General features: G+C 36.3%; 1 protein-coding gene across 1 annotated transcript; it reads right to left on the bottom strand.

The window, feature by feature from the left end:
- Window positions 1-13,487: 13,487 nt before the first annotated feature.
- LOC140758024 (uncharacterized) lies at window positions 13,488-20,583 on the bottom strand. The gene is made up of 4 exons (XM_073093970.1): window positions 19,410-20,583; window positions 18,421-18,576; window positions 16,997-17,130; window positions 13,488-15,532 (listed from the first exon to the last, which is right to left on the bottom strand). The coding sequence occupies exons 1-4, from the start codon at window positions 20,416-20,418 to the stop codon at window positions 15,395-15,397; spliced, it is 1,437 nt and encodes a 478-aa protein (XP_072950071.1). The 5' UTR covers window positions 20,419-20,583; the 3' UTR covers window positions 13,488-15,394.
- Between the last annotated feature and the right edge of the window lie 493 nt (window positions 20,584-21,076).

Here is a 21,076-nt window from a genome sequence, read left to right as displayed (position 1 = left end):
TGAAAGGTCGATCTGTGGTAGGAAACAGTTCGATGGATTGCATATTAATAACGGGCGGTAAATCCACCTATTTATGGTTTTGGCTCTCAAAAAAGGATTCAAAATCCAAAAAGAATATTATGAAGAAATTGAACTTAACATTTCACGAAGTTAAAGCAACAAGAAATTTGTTATGCCATGAATATCGAACGTTTTCATAAAATAGTCATCAATTAATAACCTATACAAGAATATTAGGTACAGTCAGCTTCAGTAGTAGATGTGACGATCCAAATTCCAAAAATAATCAAACGTTCATAAGAAGCTGAATTTCCCGAGTATCATAATTAGATTAACATCATAAAGCGTGAAAATTATATTAATTAAAGCGTCAAAAATAGCTGAACACCGTTCAAATGACTTACTAACATGATATGTCACTGTTCAGCCATTTTTGACACTGAAGTGTTCATCTAATTTTGAAACTTTACGACATTCATCTAATTATGGTGCTAGCCGTTAGCTATTTATGAACGCTTGGCTGTATAGGTATTGTAAACCTAAATCTATTCATCTACTTTTGGAGTTGACTGTACATCAAAAACATGCAAGTTAATAGGTAGTATAGAATTTGTTTATGTCTTTCACAATAAATATCGTTAACAACGTTGTAGTAGTTATATAACCGTTGTAGGGTGTGATCCAATACCTAACTACTATGGACGCTTAGCAGTTGTCAAGATCCAAAGCATATCATTTTGATATGCATAAACACGACTAAGGAGGAGTACAATAAGTATAATAATTATGTGTGATTTCAAAATAACTGCTTACTTCTAATATACTGCGTGTCTATCGCGGGTCGCACTGAATGGCGTATTAACATATCGTGCTACGATGCTACGAAGAATTTTTATCATGCGTATAATTGTGTCTCTTGTTTTTATTAAGTTATACAATCGATTTCTGTTCGATTCGAATTCGAATAAAGCACGCTGTATACTCTTTGAAATATTGTTCCCATCGACCTTTTTTAGATGGGGAAACCTTCAAATGGTACCCGACGACGCGGGAGCGACGCCGGGTTATGTGGGATTTTTACCGCACTAAACCCCTCCTCGGTGGCCGTCCTCAACCCTTATTGAGGACCTCGTGGATCTCCGACGGACAACCGGAGTCCTCCAAGTGCGATGCCCTGGGGGGAGCAGTTTTTGCTCCTTCCACACCATGTAGTGTTTACGACGGAATGCGACCGCAGTCCTTCCCGGGATCGCTTACTGTACGGTTCGAGCTTCCACTCTTGCCGCACGCAACCCTGGAAGCCCCCTTTTAGCCACTTCTTACGACAGACAAGGGATACCATTGCCCTTTTTTTATAATGTAAGTTTTAAATAATTATATACCAACGCTTAATACTGTTATTAAAACATACATAGTGTGTTAAGAATTCTGCCACAGGCGACTGACTACCACTACACAAGATTCTATCACATTCAAAGATTATTTACATATGATTATAACATAAGTATTACTGTATTACGAATGTTATTTGAAGTAATATCTGCAAAACATCAGCTACAAATTTCGTTTCAAGTTGGTGCTTTTACTAAGCTTATACTTACTACTTATTTATTTTATCCAGACTAGACGTACCTAATGAGACAAAGATTAATCGTGTGCTAGTTCTTTGTTAGCGCTGTTATATTCAGATTTTCGCCGTTATTAATTATCAATCTATCCAAAGTTTTACCTACTAAAGATCGTTTGGCAATTTCTTCATACTTGACTGTCAAATTTCGTTCTTTGGTAGGAAACAATTCGATGGATTGAATATTAATAATGGGCGGTAAGGGTAAATCCACCTTTTTCTGGTTTAGGTTCTTAAAAAAGGATTCAATTCCAAAAAGAATATTATGGAGAACTTGGGCTTAAGTAGGGTTCACGATGTTTACCTTCAAGGTTAAAGCAACAACATACTTATTATGCCACCGATATCGAACGTTTTCATAAAATAGTCATCAATTAATAACCTACACAAGAATATTAAGTACAGTCAGCTTCAGTAGTAGATGTGACGATCCAAATACCAAAAATACTCAAACGTTCATAAGAAGCTGAACTTCCCGAGTATCATAATTACATTAACATCATAAAGCGTCAAAATTATATTAATTAAAGCGTCAAAAATAGCTGAAAACGATGCAAATTATGTGCAAATAACTCACTAACATGATATGTCACTGTTCAGCCATTTTTGACACTGAAGTGTTCATCTAATTTTGAAACATTACGACGTTTATCTAATTCTGGTGCTAGCTGTTAGCTATTTATAAACGCTTGGGTGTATAGGTATTCTAAACCTAAATCTATTTATCTACTTTTGGAGCTGACTGTACATCAAAAACATGCAAGTTAGTAGGTAGTGTAGAAAAATATTTGTTTATGTCTTTCACAATAAATATCGTTAACTACATTGTAGTAGTTATATAACGTAGTTGTTGTTGTAGTGTAGTTGTAGGGTGTGATTCAATACCTAACTACTATGGACGCTTAGCAGTTGTCAAGATCCAAAGCATATCATTTTGATATGCATAAACACGAATAAGGAGGAGTACAATAAGTATAATAATTATGTGTGATTTCAAAATAACTGCTTACTTCTAATATACTGCGTGTCTATCGCGGGTCGCACTGAATGACGTATTAACATATCGTGCTACGATGCTACGAAGAATTTTTGTTATGCGTTTAATTGTGTCTCTTGTTTTTATTAAGTTATACAATCGATTTCTGTTCGATTCGAATTCGAATAAAGCACACGGTATACTCTTATAAATATTGTTCCCATCGAGCTTTTTTAGAGGGCGAAACCTTCAAAAGGTACTCGACGACGCGGGAGCGACGCCGGGTTAAGTGGGATTTTCCGGCCCTCCCCGGTGTCCTCAACCCTTGTTGAGGACCTCGTGGATCTCCGACGGACAACCGGAGTCCTCCAAGCGCGATGCCCCGATCGGGCTCTGCCCTGGGGGGAGCAGTTTTAGCTCCTCCCACACCATGTAGTGTTTACGACGGTATGCGACCGCAGTCCTTCCCGGGATCGCTTACTGTACGGTTCGAGCTTCCACTCTTGCCGCACGCAACCCTGGAAGCCCCCTTTTAGTCACTTCTTACGACAGGCAAGGGATACCGTTGCCCTTTTTTTATAATGAAAGAGTAGCAGACGAGCATGCAGTCCACCTGATTGTAAGTGGCTACTGCCGCCCATGGACATATGTAATCAACCCCAGATAAGATAAGATATTCCTACCTGAGGTCGGCCACAGATGCGCCGCTACCCCTGAGGACTAAGCTGGAACGCCTCGGAAAAGTCTGTCTCCCTTACCACACCCTTCAAACCGGAACACAGCAGCTCCTAACATTGCTGTTATTAGGTAGAAATAGGTGTGGCGGCGGTGCCGCCGGAGTCGAACCACAAAGGGTCACAAACCTTCAAAGCCCTATTCTAGTCCCGGAACTACAGGGACAAATTGATCCCATTGACCTAGCCTCAGTCAATACCTCAAATGGAGTTAGGAGTTTAAGCATGAAAAGTTATCTTCCTCACTTTATCGATCACCAGAAAGCCCTTAATCCAGTAGGTATAACACTTCTTAAGGAGAATTTATTACGGTCCAACGATAATCGAATTGATTTCAATGACCTCATATTTTCCGGTAATGTTTATTTTGAGTCCTTTACTTCAGTATTCTAAGATTTATATAAATCTTTGCAGCCATTTATGTATTGAGTGGTGCTAGCCTAGTGGAATGATCTTTGGCCTGCCATGTCGATGGTCCGGGATTCAAATCTGACTTTTCGTAGTGTTGCTATTAAAAATAATTATGATATGCTTATAGGGTGAAGGAAAACTTCGTGAGGAAACCTATATGCTATAATATAGGAGTAGCAGACGAGATCAACATCCCTGATCAACCTCAGATAAGATTAGATTTCTACATGTAAGATGTTCAAAACAGCCTTAAATCCTCTTCGCCTAATCCTAAACTCTAAGAGTCAGCAGATGCAGACTATTTTCTTCAGGTTATATCGACATAAGACGATTAAAGCGAGAAGACAAGAAAATATCATTTCAATTCTTATCCTTTGTTTAATCGGAGAGCAATGTCAGCATGTAGGTAGATATGTATCTATTGTTCACATACGATTTTCATTTTATCTTTGTAGATAAGCGCCACATCTTCAATGTTCTAGTAGACTCTGACGCGCTGTAAAACCCCAATAAATATTTATAAATACAGGTTTTTGTAGATTTAAGTGTCATTTGTTAACATGAAAGAAGAGCATACGTTCCTAGATATTTAATACATTATATTTGTTACGTCTTGAGATTGTACCATAAGGGTTGAGACTTCAATGAAACAACTTAGATGTGGTACGTGTGTTCACGACACGTCCATCTCTCGCCGCTGCCGGAGTAAGACTGACTCGAGTCAACGGTAAGCCGACGGTTGGCAATCACACATTAAACAAATCGGGGGTAGTACAATAGATCTTATTGTACATGTCGGCGATATCCCACTACCGCACTATATTAATAAACTGAACAAAACGACTTTAATATGAGATTAATTTAATATGAGACTTTAATATCACTTTTATTTACAGTTCGGGCAGAGTAATGGCTTACACGACTGACTAAATGCGAATGAATCACGCTCTACCAGCGCGTGGACTTAAATACTACTCGAGTGACAAACAGCGTAAGAACTACCCTCTCACATCACTTGTTTTGTTATAACAAGTGACGTGATTCACAATAAATTTAACTATTAATAAAATAACATTATATTTAAAATATTGTTTTAAAAATACGAGAATAAATATTTTAATATTATTATAATTCATATAATTTATTTGGTATGACTAACAAAGTGTTTTGAAGTACTACCGGAAGTCGTCCATATTTTAATCTAAATATTAATTCCACATTGACAATCAAAATTAACATGATAATAATTAATATTATATATTATAAAAGGTGTCGCCGCCCATACGGCCATACTGACTCAGCGCGCTCTCTGCGCAATTCTGGTGTTACAAAAATAAACCCAAAATAAATATAACATAGTTATCAAATGCCTCGCCGCCCATACGGTCATACTGATTCAAGCGCGCTCTCGGCGCTTATTACAAATGAAATAAAAATAATAAATTTCTTTTGTGAACTTAAAAAAAGAGATTCAATAACAATAAAACATTTTACATGTAAAACAAAAATATAACATTTCCTTGAACATAAAAAAAATAAAAACATTTTAAACTAAAAACAAAAATAAAACATTTCTTTGAACATATACAGAGAGAAAACAAAATGATAAAAACATTTTAAACTAAAAAATAACAATAAAACATTTCTTTGAACATAAATATTTGTAAACTTAAATTAGAGATAAGATAAGGTATTGCAATATGGTACCAGTAAGCCCCAGGATCCAAATCAAACCAACCATAACATCACCCATATTGGGATCAAGCTGACAATAACCCATCCCGGGATCTAGCCCCCAAGACCGGGAAAAGGAAACGCATGGTGGCCAGCCAGCGTCAGGGAAAGGAAATGCGGACAAGACAACAACAACACAATACAACACAATAACACACATCGGGCATCACCCATCCTGGGATCTAGCCAACACACAAATCAGGCATCACCCATCCTGGGATCTAGCCTCCAAGACCGGGAAAAGGAAACGCATGGTGATCAGCCAGCGTTATGGGAAAGGAAATGTGGAAACATAGGCATCACCCATCCTGGGATCTAGCCTCCAAGACCGGGAAAAGGAAACGCATGGTGATCGGCCAGCGTTATGGGAAAGGAAATGCGGAAAGGAAATAAATAAAGCGTAGTTACAAATTGTTTCAAAGTTCTCATTTACCCAGTGCCCATACGGCTCCACGTGTGCAAATTTGCATCTTTTTCTTTTTTTTTTTTTTTAAAGAAAATAATTTGTTACAAAAATTGAAATGAAGGTTCAGCGGTCCAAATTGTGGCGTTGTGGCACCCAAGGACCACGCGCACCCCGACCACTTACTTGTAGCAGGTATCGACAAACCGCCCCTATGTCTCTCCAGCTAGTGCCATCTCATACTTAGCGCACTCAAACCAACCCTCCACTGGCCATCCGCGGCATGGCCATCGTGATAAGTCAAACGTCCTCGTGTGCTGTTCCTGTAAGACAGAAAAACAAACGGCGAATATTAGAATTTCCGCTCGGCCAATCCTGACTAACTCGTGTTAAGGTTATTCGCCACGCTAAAACTAAAAGACTAATGATGAATAGTTTATTTCAAATCACATGAATCTCTCAACGCACAATACAACCGTACTCAATTTCGACCTCTTTTACATTAAGTACTATCACTTTTCTAATTAAACAAAATTTTACACAAAATCGATCGGTCGCATTGTCTGTATAAGATTCCACATTTTCTACAACACCATTTAAACAAAAGAATTAGTCCCTTAACATTAAACTCAAACGCGTAAAATAAATTCCAACGAACTATTATTATTATTATTATTTTTTTTTTTTTTTTATAAACTAAGAGCTTAGCTGACCAATTCCTTCTAATTACTAAAATTACTTAGACCAAATACATCAAATAATTAGAGACATTTAACCACTACATGTGATTGATGGATAACCCAGTAACCTCTTGTTACTTTTTATTAACGCAAATCCACTTACATGAATACACATAGTTTCTACTGAAACTAGACCTCCGCCATAGCTGCCTGCCCACCGCATAATACGGCTACACGACAACCTCTGGTACAGTCCGATCAAAGTGCTTACTCAAGTTCTCAAGTCATTATTGTAACTACTTTAAATAAATTTAGTCAGCTTAGCACCAATTACCCCGTTATATACCCTATTTGTATATATAAAAACAAAATGACAGAAGTCTGGAAGTTCATCAAGGACATTAAAACTCAAAATTGAAATGTTCTAACCTAAATCACTTTCATCTTGGTCAATACAACACACCGTTAAATTCAAACATGAGCGCCACTGAACGCTATGGTATCGTATCTTCGCTGAACCCATATCATAAACACATCTATTGAGCCTTTACACACCAGAGAGACACCATTGAACAACGTGTAGACTATTAAAATTGCATTAATACGACAAACTTAAAAAAAAATTTTTCACAAGAAATAATGAGTACTCGCAAAAATCTTAAAATTCGTAATTTGTAAGTAAATTCTTTCCCAACAGTGGTCATATTCTTGTAGCCAAATTATTAACAAACCGTCAAGTAACTCAATTTTTAAAGTATAAAGTCACTTACCGAAAAGGCTCCTACCAACTCACCGCCTTAGTTTTACCAGTCAAAAAGTATCTTGGTTTAACCAGTCTAAAAGTATCCGGCCTTATAGCGACCCGTAACATTTGCCACCTTCCGGTACGTTCGCGGTCAACACAAGTCCAGCGTTGTCGCAATACCACTAATAAGCAGCCATAGTAAATTCTTATCCTGTGAACACTCAAACATTAGGTGAACATTATAAAATTACAAGATAGAAATAAATTGAAACAATAGACCATCCAAGTGATCATAAGTATCAAAATGACAACGTGTCGCCCGTATGAAATAAACTGTCATACTACACCAGGGTCCACCCCAAAATTACACTGCTTCATACGTTCAGTCCCGCCATAAAGCATCCAACGGCTGTCAAACGCTTTACCAACGGCATGGCTTCCTAAGGCTTCGTTCAAAGCAATCCCAGGAAAGTCACCAAACACGCGCGCCAAATGTGCGCGCCATTGCCCCGAACCAATAAACGTCACCATTGATCTCCATCATGACCATGTGGACACGTAGGTCCATCCAACCGCTGCTGTCGGCGATATCCCACTACCGCACTATATTAATAAACTGAACAAAACGACTTTAATATGAGATTAATTTAATATGAGACTTTAATATCACTTTTATTTACAGTTCGGGCAGAGTAATGGCTTACACGACTGACTAAATGCGAATGAATCACGCTCTACCAGCGCGTGGACTTAAATACTACTCGAGTGACAAACAGCGTAAGAACTACCCTCTCACATCACTTGTTTTGTTATAACAAGTGACGTGATTCACAATAAATTTAACTATTAATAAAATAACATTATATTTAAAATATTGTTTTAAAAATACGAGAATAAATATTTTAATATTATTATAATTCATATAATTTATTTGGTATGACTAACAAAGTGTTTTGAAGTACTACCGGAAGTCGTCCATATTTTAATCTAAATATTAATTCCACATTGACAATCAAAATTAACATGATAATAATTAATATTATATATTATAAAAGGTGTCGCCGCCCATATACACCTATTGGTAGGATGCCACAATATTATATCATTGCCTAGGTATAACTATTTTCCTTACTACTGTAGTGTACCTAAACGTAAACTTCGTCTTTAGTTTTATGTCTCCATTTAAGTTTAGATTATGAGAATGACCTAGACGTAGATACGCCATGCACCTACCTATCGCGCAATTTGTATGGTAAACAACTTGTTTATTTCTCTTACAAACGTTCGTCCACGAGTCAAAATTGAATCCGTGAGAAATGATAAGTAAAATGTTAATATAAAATCCGTACTCCGCTATTAAAGTCGAAACGGAAAGTTTTAATTACTTGGAAGTATTAACGTAAACGGAGCTGAAATACACAAATTTTAGTAAATCTTGACTTAACTAAGAGTTCAGCGTCGGGGATTTACTGCAACTAATGTTATTAAAGTACTTACTCTTTTACATTTTTGTAGATTGCCTCAATTTAACTCAACTCTACCTAAATAGGTAATAGCCATACTGCCAGACACTTGTTCATACATAGATAGATATCGTAACTTAATAATTTTGATTTTGTATGTCTCCCTTACCACAACCTTGAAACCAGAACACAGCAGCGTTTAACACTGCCGCCGCCGGAGTCGAACCACAAAGGGCTCTACCACCTTCAAATAATAATATATCCACTGTACACTAATGAGTTCAATATCTAAGTATCATTAAGGAGTACGGTACTAATAACCCGTGCTAATAACCTATTCGATATAATGTCATTATGGTGTAACCCTAACGTTAGCGGGGCTAATAGCCACGAGGGTATATAAATTTCTATAAACCATACTTACTGCGTGTTGCCTCTCAGCTTCGAAGGCTCTTAATGTGAATAATTGCTACCCGTTTTCATTTAACCCTAGAGAAGGTTCCACGCAGGTTTATGTATACTGGGTAGTTTGATTTGGTTGTAAATAAAACCAAAGATATTTTCCATGAGAGCATTTTCGCATATTGATGTAAGTCGGTACGAATTTTTCGTTTGCAATTTTAAAAATAAATGGGATTTTCTAAGCCCATTTTTAAGTATATTTGAGTATCAATAAGGCTTATGTAAATTCCAATCCTGCATAATATAAATACCTAATACAACGAAATAGATAACATTCTGAAATCTATTCCAACTTTGAAACTGCTGAATTTGAATTTCCTTAATTTAAAAGTATTTACAACGATTTCAAAATCAATCAATTATTAAATACAAAAAGTACTACTCATTGCATTTCGTATAATACTAAAGTGGAAAAGGAACATGCGTGATGGTCGGTAATCAGTCCTGCCTCTGAACATCTATAACCTGATGCTGAGCAAGGGCAACCATACTTGGATATTCCTAGAGAGATAGTCTGTGTGTTTCAACCCGGGAAATACCATCTCATTCATACATTGTTATCTTCTTTACTAAACAGCATTTTAGCAGAGTCATGTTCTAGGTATGTTCCAAGTCAACTTAGATCGTTAAGAGCGCCGTGGGCATAAAAAGGGTTGCAGCTAGCCAACATTACGAGTATTATAATAAAAAACAAAATAATATAATTTACCGACAGCATTAAATCTGAAAGAGTTGTCTATGAAAGCCTTTGAGTCAACGCACTCAACAACAATACAACCTACTCATTGTCTGGAATCTGTATTTGAAGGATTAGACAGGTATGACAAAGTAAATAACAGTGTTTATTCAGCCATTCACCCTCAAGGGTGCCATTCCACCTACGCAGCTAAGGCTTAGCTTTGGGTACACCCAACTGGATTTACACAATACCTACAGGTATTGTGTGTCAAATCCACTAATAGGATTTTTTTCATTGCCTAGCTTAGCTCCGATCTTATTACTTTTTTATGGAGGGATGCGAATTAAGAATTAAAGTTACGGATGCGAGCTAAAGATCGCAACCGGTGTGGTCGTAGCATTTTTTTGCACATAGGTACTTGCTTAGCTAAGCTAAGCTCAGCTTCGTAGATTCCATTTCCTTTCACGCCGCTACCTCTAACATCCTGGGTGGAAAGGTTCCCTTATGGAGGTACACGGATTTTTTGCCAGGATGGGAAGTATTGAATCCATCCTGGTCAAAAGTGGCTGCACACACTCGACCAAAAAGCAATGACATTATGGACATTTATAAGATTGTTTCTATATCTTATAAGTACGCTGTTACTAAGCGGTAATGTTTTTTTTTTATTTATTTATAAGATAGGAGTAGCAGACGAGCTTGCAGTCCAACTGATGGTAAGTGGCTACTGCCGCCCATGGACATCTGTAATCAACCCCAGATAAGATTAGATATTTCTACCTGAGGTCGGCCACAGATGCGCCGCTATCTGCTGCTATATAAGCTGGAACGCCTCGGAAAAGTATGTCTCCCTTACCAAACCCTTCAAAACGGAACACAGCAGCGCCTAACACTGCTGTTATTAGGCAGAAATAGGTGTGGAGGTGGTGCCGCCGGAGTCGAACCACAAAGGGTTCTACTACCTTCATGTAAGTAGAAATTAATTTCTAACACGTGCAATGCTAGTAATAAACCATAGTAAATCGAAGATGTGGTGAGCAACAATATTGGTTATTACGAAACATATCCTCTCTACACCGTTAATTTCCGCTTTAGGAGTTACCGAACCTAACCAACTAAATGAACATTAACACAGTAGTAATAGCTAGTAAATTACTTGGGCTACATTGTATTAGGTACTTACTATGGTTATCCCAGTAGTTCCGGGACAAGAATAGGGCTACGGTTACCCCCTGCCTGTCGTAAGAGGCGATTAAAAGGGGGCTTCTGGGGTCTTGGGTGGCAAGAGTGGGAGCTCCAATCACCCGGGACAACGGCCCCGCAGACGGTGCGGTGAGCGATAAGCTCACCTGGGCGGAGCCCGACGGGGCAATGCGCTAAGAGGACTCCGGTTGCGTGCCTTTGGAGATCACGAAGTCCTCTACGCAGCGCTGAGGACGCCCACCGGCGGGGTTTCAGTGCGGTAAGAGTCCCACATAACCCTGTGTCGCTCCCACGGCATCGGGTACCTTTTGAAGGTTTCCAACTCGTGAACAAAAAAAAAAGTACTTACTATGGTACTTACGAAATGGCGAGCATCAATCGTTTGACGTGAGTCTCAGGATTAAGGACTTTATCAAAGTACCTACCTATAGATACAAATTAAAGATAATACTGAAACTTTCAATTTAATCAAGAAATTAAATAATTGAAATAGCATAGAAGACCTTCGACAACTTTGAGTTTCTACTTTCTATCGTATTAATGCTATGGCAAATCCCAATTAGTAATTAAAAAAAGATTTAAAAGTACCCTCAATATTATATCAATTATTTTTAGTAAATATGAAAGTTAAAAAGCTTGTATTTTTTTTATAATAAAGGAGTAGCAGACGAGCATGCAGTCCACCTGATGGTAAGTGGCTACTGCTGCCCATGGACATCTGTAATCAACCCCAGATAGGAATAGATATTCCTACCTAAGGTCGGCCACAGATGCGCCGCTACCCCTGAAGACTAAGCTGGAACGCCTCGGAAAAGTCTGTCTCCCTTACCACACCCTTAAAACCGGAACACAGAAGCGCCTAACAGTGCTGTTATTAGGTAGAAATAGGTGTGGCGGTGGTGCCGCCGGAGTCGAACCACAAAGGGTTCTACCACCTTCAAAATAAACCTTGTAATTGACCTACTTGAGTTACTAAGCTTAAAATGATTATTAACTTATTTTCTAACTAAATAATTAGGTACGTGATTACCTACTCAACTCAAGACACACTTTAAGGGAACGTCAAAATGATTACAGTCCATTGAGATTCATAAATTTTCACTTCACTGCTTATATTTTCTTATAGCGCTTTACATCGTCTCAGCAAGAATCGAAAGCACTGGAGAGGAAAATTTGATCTCAAAAGATAACTAAATAAGATACGGCGTATATACCTGCCAAGTTTGAAAAAATTTAAGCTTCACTCCATTTTAAGATTTCGTTCATACATTGGAATATATTTCAAGAACAGATCGTAAATAGGTAGTCCGTATTTCCATTACAGGTGCATAGCTCTATGTACCTATATAATGTGCCAAGTCAGCCATTTTTTCAAGTACTTTAGTAGGTACTCATATAAAAAAGAATCGAGTCATCACTCGAGTCCAGAGTATTCACAATGTACTCGAGTCAGAATGAAGTATTCGAGTACTTTGTAACACTCGGTCCAATAGCAGGAAGAACAAAAAAAAAGGCACTCACTAAACAAAACTAGTTGTTACTTGCACAATTTCTGCTGTATTCACTCATTTGCCTATATAAGGTACATAACACTGGACTTGAGTACTATCAGTATTCGAATATCACTGATACGCGAGTATGCGAGTTTCTGTAAGTACTCGAGTACTGACTGGAGTCGACCTGACTCGGTACATCTCTATGCATAACCAAAAAAGGTACCTAATTAGGAAACATATCGAAGTTGCCTTCAAAGTCAAGCCATTATCGTCCCATTGTTAAGCACAGTTCAAGTTTCCTCTCGATATATTTTTCAGCGTTAAAGCAAATGATAAATAATGGCAAATACCTATGCACATAATTTTAAAAAATCAGAGGTGCGTCTGGGATTTAAACCATACCTAAACCTCGATCGCGAGGCAGAGTTTCAACTCACATGCTTATAGATAGCACATGCAATAGTTCCTTACATATTTTTAGGAACGTAGGGGTATTATAATTTATAATAAATACTTAATGTCTGTATATCACGAATAAATACTGCTATTGACTGAATAATTTATTAAGTATAAAAAATACAATACCGATTAAAACTTACAGGAAGGGTAAGATTCCTTTTATCGTATCTCTTTTGCCATCTAGTATGCAGACTGCCCACTAAAATTTTTGCACACACTGTATGATCGGTGTGCAAAAACATTACGATTCTATAAACATGCTAAAAGTTCCAGTAAATAACAAGAGATGGCGCAGCAACCAGTCATCTTTATATAAAACCTCAAGGAAACTATAAACATATTTTGGCTGCAAAATTTAATAATGTTAAAAAATATATTTTAAATATAATATAACAAATATTAACAAATGAAAGAGTTTTCTGTCGATTCAATTTTATTAAAGATCGAAAACACAAAAGAAACAATTTATATCAAGTATCTAATACACGGTGATTCCATCTTCTATAGTAGAAAAATTGAATTATAAGTATAAAACGTTGCATACGAAAGGATACCTACTACACGACAACGGCGCATTGCTAAATGGGACATAAATACATGCTACATAAAATACTTCGCGTTCCACTAGCTCATCAAAATTAGGCGACGTATCTTCTAAACAATAATGAAAGTAGAAAACAATACATTCAGATGAGCACAAGGATTGCTTAAGTTTGCTATGTTCCGTGTTCTGTCTTATTACAGCAGTTCATTACCTGATTTTTTTTTTATAATATAGGAGTAGCGGACGAGCATGCAGTCCACCCGATGATAAGTGGTCACTGCCGCACGTGGACGTCTGTAATCAACCCTAGATATTATTATTAGATATTCCTACCTGAGGTCGGCCACAGATGCCCCGCTACGACTGAGGACTAAGCTGGCACGCCTCGGAAAAGTATGTCTCGCTTACCACACCCTTCAAACCAGAACACAGCAGCGCTTAAAACTGCTGTTATAAGGCAGAAATAGGTGTGTCAATAAGTCTAACTTTTAACTTCCATCTTTTGACACGACATATAAACATGTATACGGCGACAATGTTAAGAGAGCATTTAGTGGAACGACCCATATTTTCTACAAAATTGTAACATTAAAGACAAACTTAAGTTTAAAAGGTGCACTTGAAGTGGTATATTGCTAATGACAAGAAAATAATTGCTAGTTCATACGTAGAAAAAGAGCTATCGTGACTCACTATTTCTAAATTAGATCATCAAAATACATTCATTTTATATACGAAACAGGTAATAATTTTGCAAAATGAACTATGTTTAATACCCGATCCGAAAAATTTTAGATCTTCTAGATACATGAGAGTAACAGTATATTTTTTTTTATTATTTAAAATATGGCTGCCTTATATTTATGGGAGACCATATTAGCCCTCAGGAGTAACAACTCTGAAATTGGCTCCAGATAGAAGTAATTCTATCCACACATACATGTCCATTTATAGCTGTAACCCCTAACCATTAGGTAGAGCGAAGCTCCTTTGCTGCTCCAATGTTATAAAAAATACTAACGAGGAGTCTACAAGTCCTTTATTCCTAATAAAATACTGTATTCATACAATAATTGAACTCAAGAGTCAAGAAGTTTCAAAATTTAAATCGGAACATAATATGTTTCGCCGCAAAATAAATTACAATAAAAAATATTTTTAATTGAGATCCAAGATCAGATAAGACATGTATTTTTTTTAGTTAAGCACGCTAGGATATAGTAATACAACTTTTACACATAAGATGCCGTTACAACTGGATAATATACCCATTTTAAATATTATGGAAGAAATTTTACAACTAAATTATAAGTAACTTAATTTTAAATTTAGTTTCAATCACAGATGAAACATAATAATTATTTGTCGTTAATAATAATTAATTATAGCTAACATTGTACTTATCGCCGACTGTTAAAATAAATTGGCAAACTATACATACTTTGACGCAATTTAAGAAAAAAAGTGGATGAAATTTATTATAAATAGTTTGTGTGATTATTATGAATATGACAAAATTATATAAAAAGTTAATAAATAAAGACAGAATAGTATGAAGAAAAGAAATTATTATATGACTGACTAGTTTGCACAAAGGAAATTCTTACCACTTATCATTTAATATAAGTTTTCTTTGTACAACTACACATCCAATATTCTGTACATTGCCACAGTTTAAATTGTCACTGTGTTGAAATTATGTCCAAGAAGAATATTACAATCAGATACAGACTTCAGGCGACTTAATTTATGTACTTAGGAATAATTTAGTGTGGACTTCAGTATATAATTTTGCTTGGTGGCGCAGCGGAGTTTGTGCTCATTGCTTGTTCCAGGGTGTCAAGACGACGGTATTCGTGGCCTCGACTGTTACGACGCCTGCCAGACTGCCGTCCCTCTACCAGAAGACCCAGGAACTGTAAATCACATTAATATTTTGATTATTAATAAAATCAAGCACTTTTTTTACCACAATTTTATTAGCTTGACCTGTATGTATGTGGGTAGGTAAGGGGATGTTTTGTCCCTGTAGCTCCGGGACCAGAAGAGGGCTACGGTATCCCCTGCCTGTCGTAAGAGGCGACTAATTGGGGGCTCCGGGGTTGCGGGCGGCGAGAGTGGGAGATCGAACCGTCTAGCAAGCGACCCCTGGAAGGACGGCGGTATGTGTGGTCGCATAGCGTCGTAAACACCAGACGATGTGGCGAGCTCTGAAGCTCATCCGGGCGGAGCCCGAAGGGGCAATGCGTTCAGAGGACTCTGGTTGCGTTCCGTAGGAGATCCCGGAGTCCTGTTTGTAACGCTGAGGACGGCCACCGGGGGGGTTTTAGTGCGGTAAGAATCCCACATAACCCTGTGCCGCTCCCACGGCACCAGGTACCTTTTGAAGGTTTTCCCCTCGTCAAAAAAAAAAAAAAAAGGTAAGGGGATGTTTGAAGTCGATATTTACCCACTTTAAAGGGTCAGGTTAATTCAATTTTTTTACCAAGTAGGTATCCACAACCAATGACAATACACGATTTTAATAATATTGTCCCATTCTCCTCATCCAGATAGTCAGAGTTAACGATTTCCCTTGTGCGAGGTTTAGCGTGGTATTTAGTTTTTTAAACTATAATATTGTATATAAAAAATATGAAAAAGACAAGAATGTAGTATACATTACTATGTGTCAATAATTCAAAAGTTATGTTTTTTTAGTATCATAATTACCTATACATACCAGCAGGGAGAATGTTACTTTTTGTTGTAGAATAATTACAGTGATAAAAAATTATTAACTATTAAGTCATGATAAACATTAAAAATATTTTATATGCAAATGAAACATAAAAATGTAGAATTATGACGAAATTGTATCGTCTGTATTTATATATAGCCAGGGTGATTGCAATTAGAGTATCCTTGGTATACATATCTTTGCAATAAACCTATGACGTCATCAGGAAAGACCCAATACAAGTCGCTTAATAACAAGCAGAGTGGGAATAGATTCCGCAGCAGTAAGACCTATCACTAATGCTAGTTTTTCAATTCATGCAACTGTATCTGCACCCAGTTATGTACCTTTGCTGGGTACTCTTTTCCACAAGGTCTAGAGTATACTTCACCATGCACCTCCGTCCTCCAATGTGTATAAAACGAAACAGAACAGGATAGTGTCCAACCCATGTTAGATGTTTTAAAAATAATTATAAGACCTCCAAAAAGTTTTTAACTGGTGCTTTCCTATGATGACTGAGAATGACAACAAAATATGACTATAAAACACGGAAGCATGCATAAATTTGCCAATTTACTCTAGGTTTCTCTGTAGATCTATGCAAGCCACGAGATTTATTACTTATATCATAATCACTATGCAATACTGTGTTACTCACCACTTTCCTGAATTTGCTCTTGTTGTGGTACAAAACGTAAAGGACTATTGCAAGAATTATGGCAGTTAGGAAGAATGAGAAGAAGTGGTCATCATCTTCAGCAAAACCATCTTGCATTGTGTTGGAGAAGAATTCTGGAAATACAAAATACCATACATGTAACAAAATACCAGTGCTAGGAGTATTTCTCGAAATTCATTTTTTTAAAGTAATCATCAGTTAGGCTATGACATAGGGCTCTTCAAAATTGGTGCAAAATAGTCTCTGTTTCAAAGCAGGTGATGCCTCTACCGTTGCAAATTTCCATAAGTGAAAGTGACTACTTTCCATGAGGTAATCTGTCTGCTTTATTGCTAGATTTAATTATAAACTGCAATTATTAAGAAAACAAAACCCTGATGTTTTTATTCACCATTCGAACCAGTAGTCATCGATTTATAATACTTGAAAAAACCAGGGTGTAGATAACAGAACTAGCTTGGGAAACCAAAATGTATGTCATTAGGCCACCAATGCATTACACACATTCACATAATATTTATGATATTACCAAAATAAACATCAGTTCATTTTTAAAACTTAAATAATATTCCTAGTAATCTGCCTCAAAGACAGTTGAAAACAACTACTGTGTACATAGCTGTTTCAACAATCCAAGTATTAAGTCAAGAACAAATTGAATACATCCTTTGTTTCAAGTTATGAACGTAATAATAAAAATTAAATAATTGTAATAAATGTAACATTGAAGGTTAATAATAAAGTTCTACTTTAAAATATCTGTCTTAGTCAATAAGTGTAAAATTAAAAGAATCATAATAACATATCATAATATCATGAATGTAAAAAAAAACTATTATCTTAATTAATTGTTAAGATAACATGTAGAAGTTAATCACATAATCATAATTAATGACAACTGTACCTAACAGACAGCAATATTCTATTTGAAAGGTTATGTAATTAAAACATTAAATATTTTACACTTAAGGTCAGTATACAAGTTTTAATACTTATTTCATACATTATTTACAACTGCCTATATACTGAATGGAATTAGCATGGTCAGTAATGAATGAAAGGTACTGATTCTGTATTGTCATATCAGTGTACGATTTTCACATATAAAAAGTTTACTCTATTAAAAACTATTTTAAGCCTGGTATCTGGGCACCACTTACCATCATTTTACTACAAGTATCTTCTAAGAATAAGATCTTTTAAGCTATAATATACAGGGAAAGTTTAGGTGAGAAGACTTTCCACGCCTTTGAGATAAAGTATTCATTTGAACAAGCTATAGTCATATAGGTTCCTTCACATTGTTGTTTCCAATCTTAATTAATAATTTAATAGCATGGATCTTTACTTTCGAGATAAATGTCAAATGATGAACTTTATTGTAAACATCATAAATAAATTACCTCTATGTGACATTTCTACTCGATCAACTGCTGAGACAATAGATGCTCCATTCTTCGAAGGAGTTTTGGGTTTTTCTTCATTGGGGTTCTTAGGATCTGACTCTAAACCATTTCCTTCGCTGCCAGAAGTATCCGGAAGAGCATCATCTTGAGGATCTAAAATGAGATGAAATAAAAATTGTTTAAAATCAATTCTTTTAATACTTTCAACGCTATAAAACATGAAGCTATGTCATGTTTAGGTGCGTCCTGCATGATCAATACTAACATAAAGTAGTACATAATATGGACAAATGGTGGTGACAACTTTGAATTTAATCTACCACCTGCTAGAGTTATAACTCTTTGTGATTTCAGTTCAAAAAACTATAAAACTGCATTAATGGTATGGTTTGAATAATGTAATAAGGATGTTACTCTTATATGAGGCATCTGGGGTCATCACATATCTGGGTTTCATTACATTACAGATGTCCACGGATATTGGCCAATTACCTTCAGGTAGACTAAAGAACTACTACGGTGAAGAAACTACAAAGGTGCTTAAAACCATCATGATATTGACATTGATCTATCCTAAGAGGCCACCTAAAAAGTTAATTATATTGTGCAATATTGTGAATTGTACAACATTGCACCATATTTTCCCATTGCATTTTATAGGGTCAGCGTTGTGCAATATTTTTCAGTTGCACGGCGCGCACGGGACCAATACTATTCTCTAACTGAACATGTAAAAACTGCTGAATGTGAAAATATTATTCAGTTTGTATTATTGTGCAATATAATTGTTCATTTGACAAAGCACCTTTCAATGTTATAATACAATAAAAAGTATTGTACAATGTTATTGTAGGTCTAGTAGCATCTATAGTAGGGCTGCCTAATGCAAAAAACTGTAAGATTCGATACAAATCCAAATAAAAACAGGTGTAATTTAATTAAACACAAATAAATAAAACATATGAAATAAAGAAGGTAATTCTCACCAAAGTCCTCTTCATCAGGAATATTTTGATCGTTTAGGTTAGATTGATTCTGCAAGTCAGTTTTATTGATATCATTGGAATTAAGAAGTTGGCTGTTATCATCTTCTTTTAAAGGAGGAACTATCAATTCAGGCTTTTCTACCACATTCTTAGGAGAGGATTCATCTAAGAGCCCAGCTGAGGGTCCTTTGTGGACATCAGGTAATTTGATGTTCGCATTTTCGTTGACCATCTGTCCAGTATTCGCTGGGAGAGCAGGTTTGCCTAAATGAATAGGGATAGGTTCTGGAATAGATGGTTCGACCTTAACCTGGTCGTCTACAGGTTGCTCACTCTTGCTTTGTATGTTTTGTGCATCAACTTTATTAGTGGATATTGGCAGTGTCGCTTTGTCGTCTGTTTTTGATGAAGTTTCAACCACGGCAGGGACTAACCCACTGTTACTCACCACACTGCCCGACAACGGAATGGTCTCTTGGTTACCTTGAAGCTGCAGCAACTCTGATCCCCATTGGTAGTATTTGCAGTAGAAATTAGTATCTACGCTCGATATATCGTCCACTCCACAAGCTTTTATGCACGTTACGGGGTTTTTAAACACCGTTTCAGACATATTGTACATCGGGTAGTCGGCGAGTTTCGTAAATTTCCAATTCTTCGACACATTGCATGTCATTTCAATTTTCTGGAAATTTTCTATCGTTGCAGCGTATTTCTGGCTCAGGTCAACTTTGGAACCCCCGAACGCTGCACATAGCTGGCTGTTTATATCGTAGAATATGAAACATTCTAATTCCGACTCTAATGATTTTCCTTGAGCTGACAACGTGATATTACAGTCATCGAGTTTGTTTTTAATTTGGGTCGACAAAAATGTATTTTCACAATGATTAGCAAGTAACTGTAAAGAGTTTGCAAGGGGACCGTCCTTCTTAGGTACGGGAAGTCCTACGCTACAGTAAAACGTATTTGTTATTAAAAGGGCAATCACGTATCCTAACATTTTCATAATTTAAAAACTTATCTGTATTGCAAATTAAATTTTCATCAAATTTATAATGCAAATACACAAGGCGTATTAATTAGACTTCTTTAAAAATATATATAGTAAAATACAGCACAGACAGTTAGTCCAGATAGACAACAGACAACACGAATACAGTGACAGTCTCTGACAGTAGCCACAGCTAACAGATCCTGTCAGATATTTTCGTCCTGGATTTGATGTCAGTCTATGTCTACGCAGTGATTTGTCTATGGGCGTATTATCCATTATTGCCAACTTTTAATAACTTTTTACCATAAATCTTGTTTAAAAAAATTTAAACGTTTTTTACACACAAGGCAATTTTAGATGGTTTATTTTGCTTGTGATTTTCTCTTTTTTACACTTGATTGTATGTATTGTAAATTAGAAATAATTTGTATATATTTTAGTTATAATTATTTTCATGTTATTTAGTTAGAAATTTATTAACCTTGTTTGAACATAATAAAAATTGAAATATACATATTTCATTTGTCCACTTAACCAAATAATCTTAAATATTCTACATGTATTTAATATTTTCAAACTCCACAATATTTAAACAAAAAATGTGTTCATGTATACACATTAGAAGCTGCTATTTACGATATTTTTAAACATATTTTGATTTATTGTATAC

Source organism: Epargyreus clarus, unplaced genomic scaffold (genome assembly GCF_041222505.1).
Source record: "Epargyreus clarus isolate Ecla_fem2 unplaced genomic scaffold, WU_Ecla_fem_2.2 ptg000005l, whole genome shotgun sequence".
Classification (NCBI taxonomy): domain Eukaryota; kingdom Metazoa; phylum Arthropoda; class Insecta; order Lepidoptera; family Hesperiidae; genus Epargyreus; species Epargyreus clarus.
Note: the sequence above shows the minus strand (reverse complement) of the source record. Positions and strands in the feature narration are given on the sequence as shown.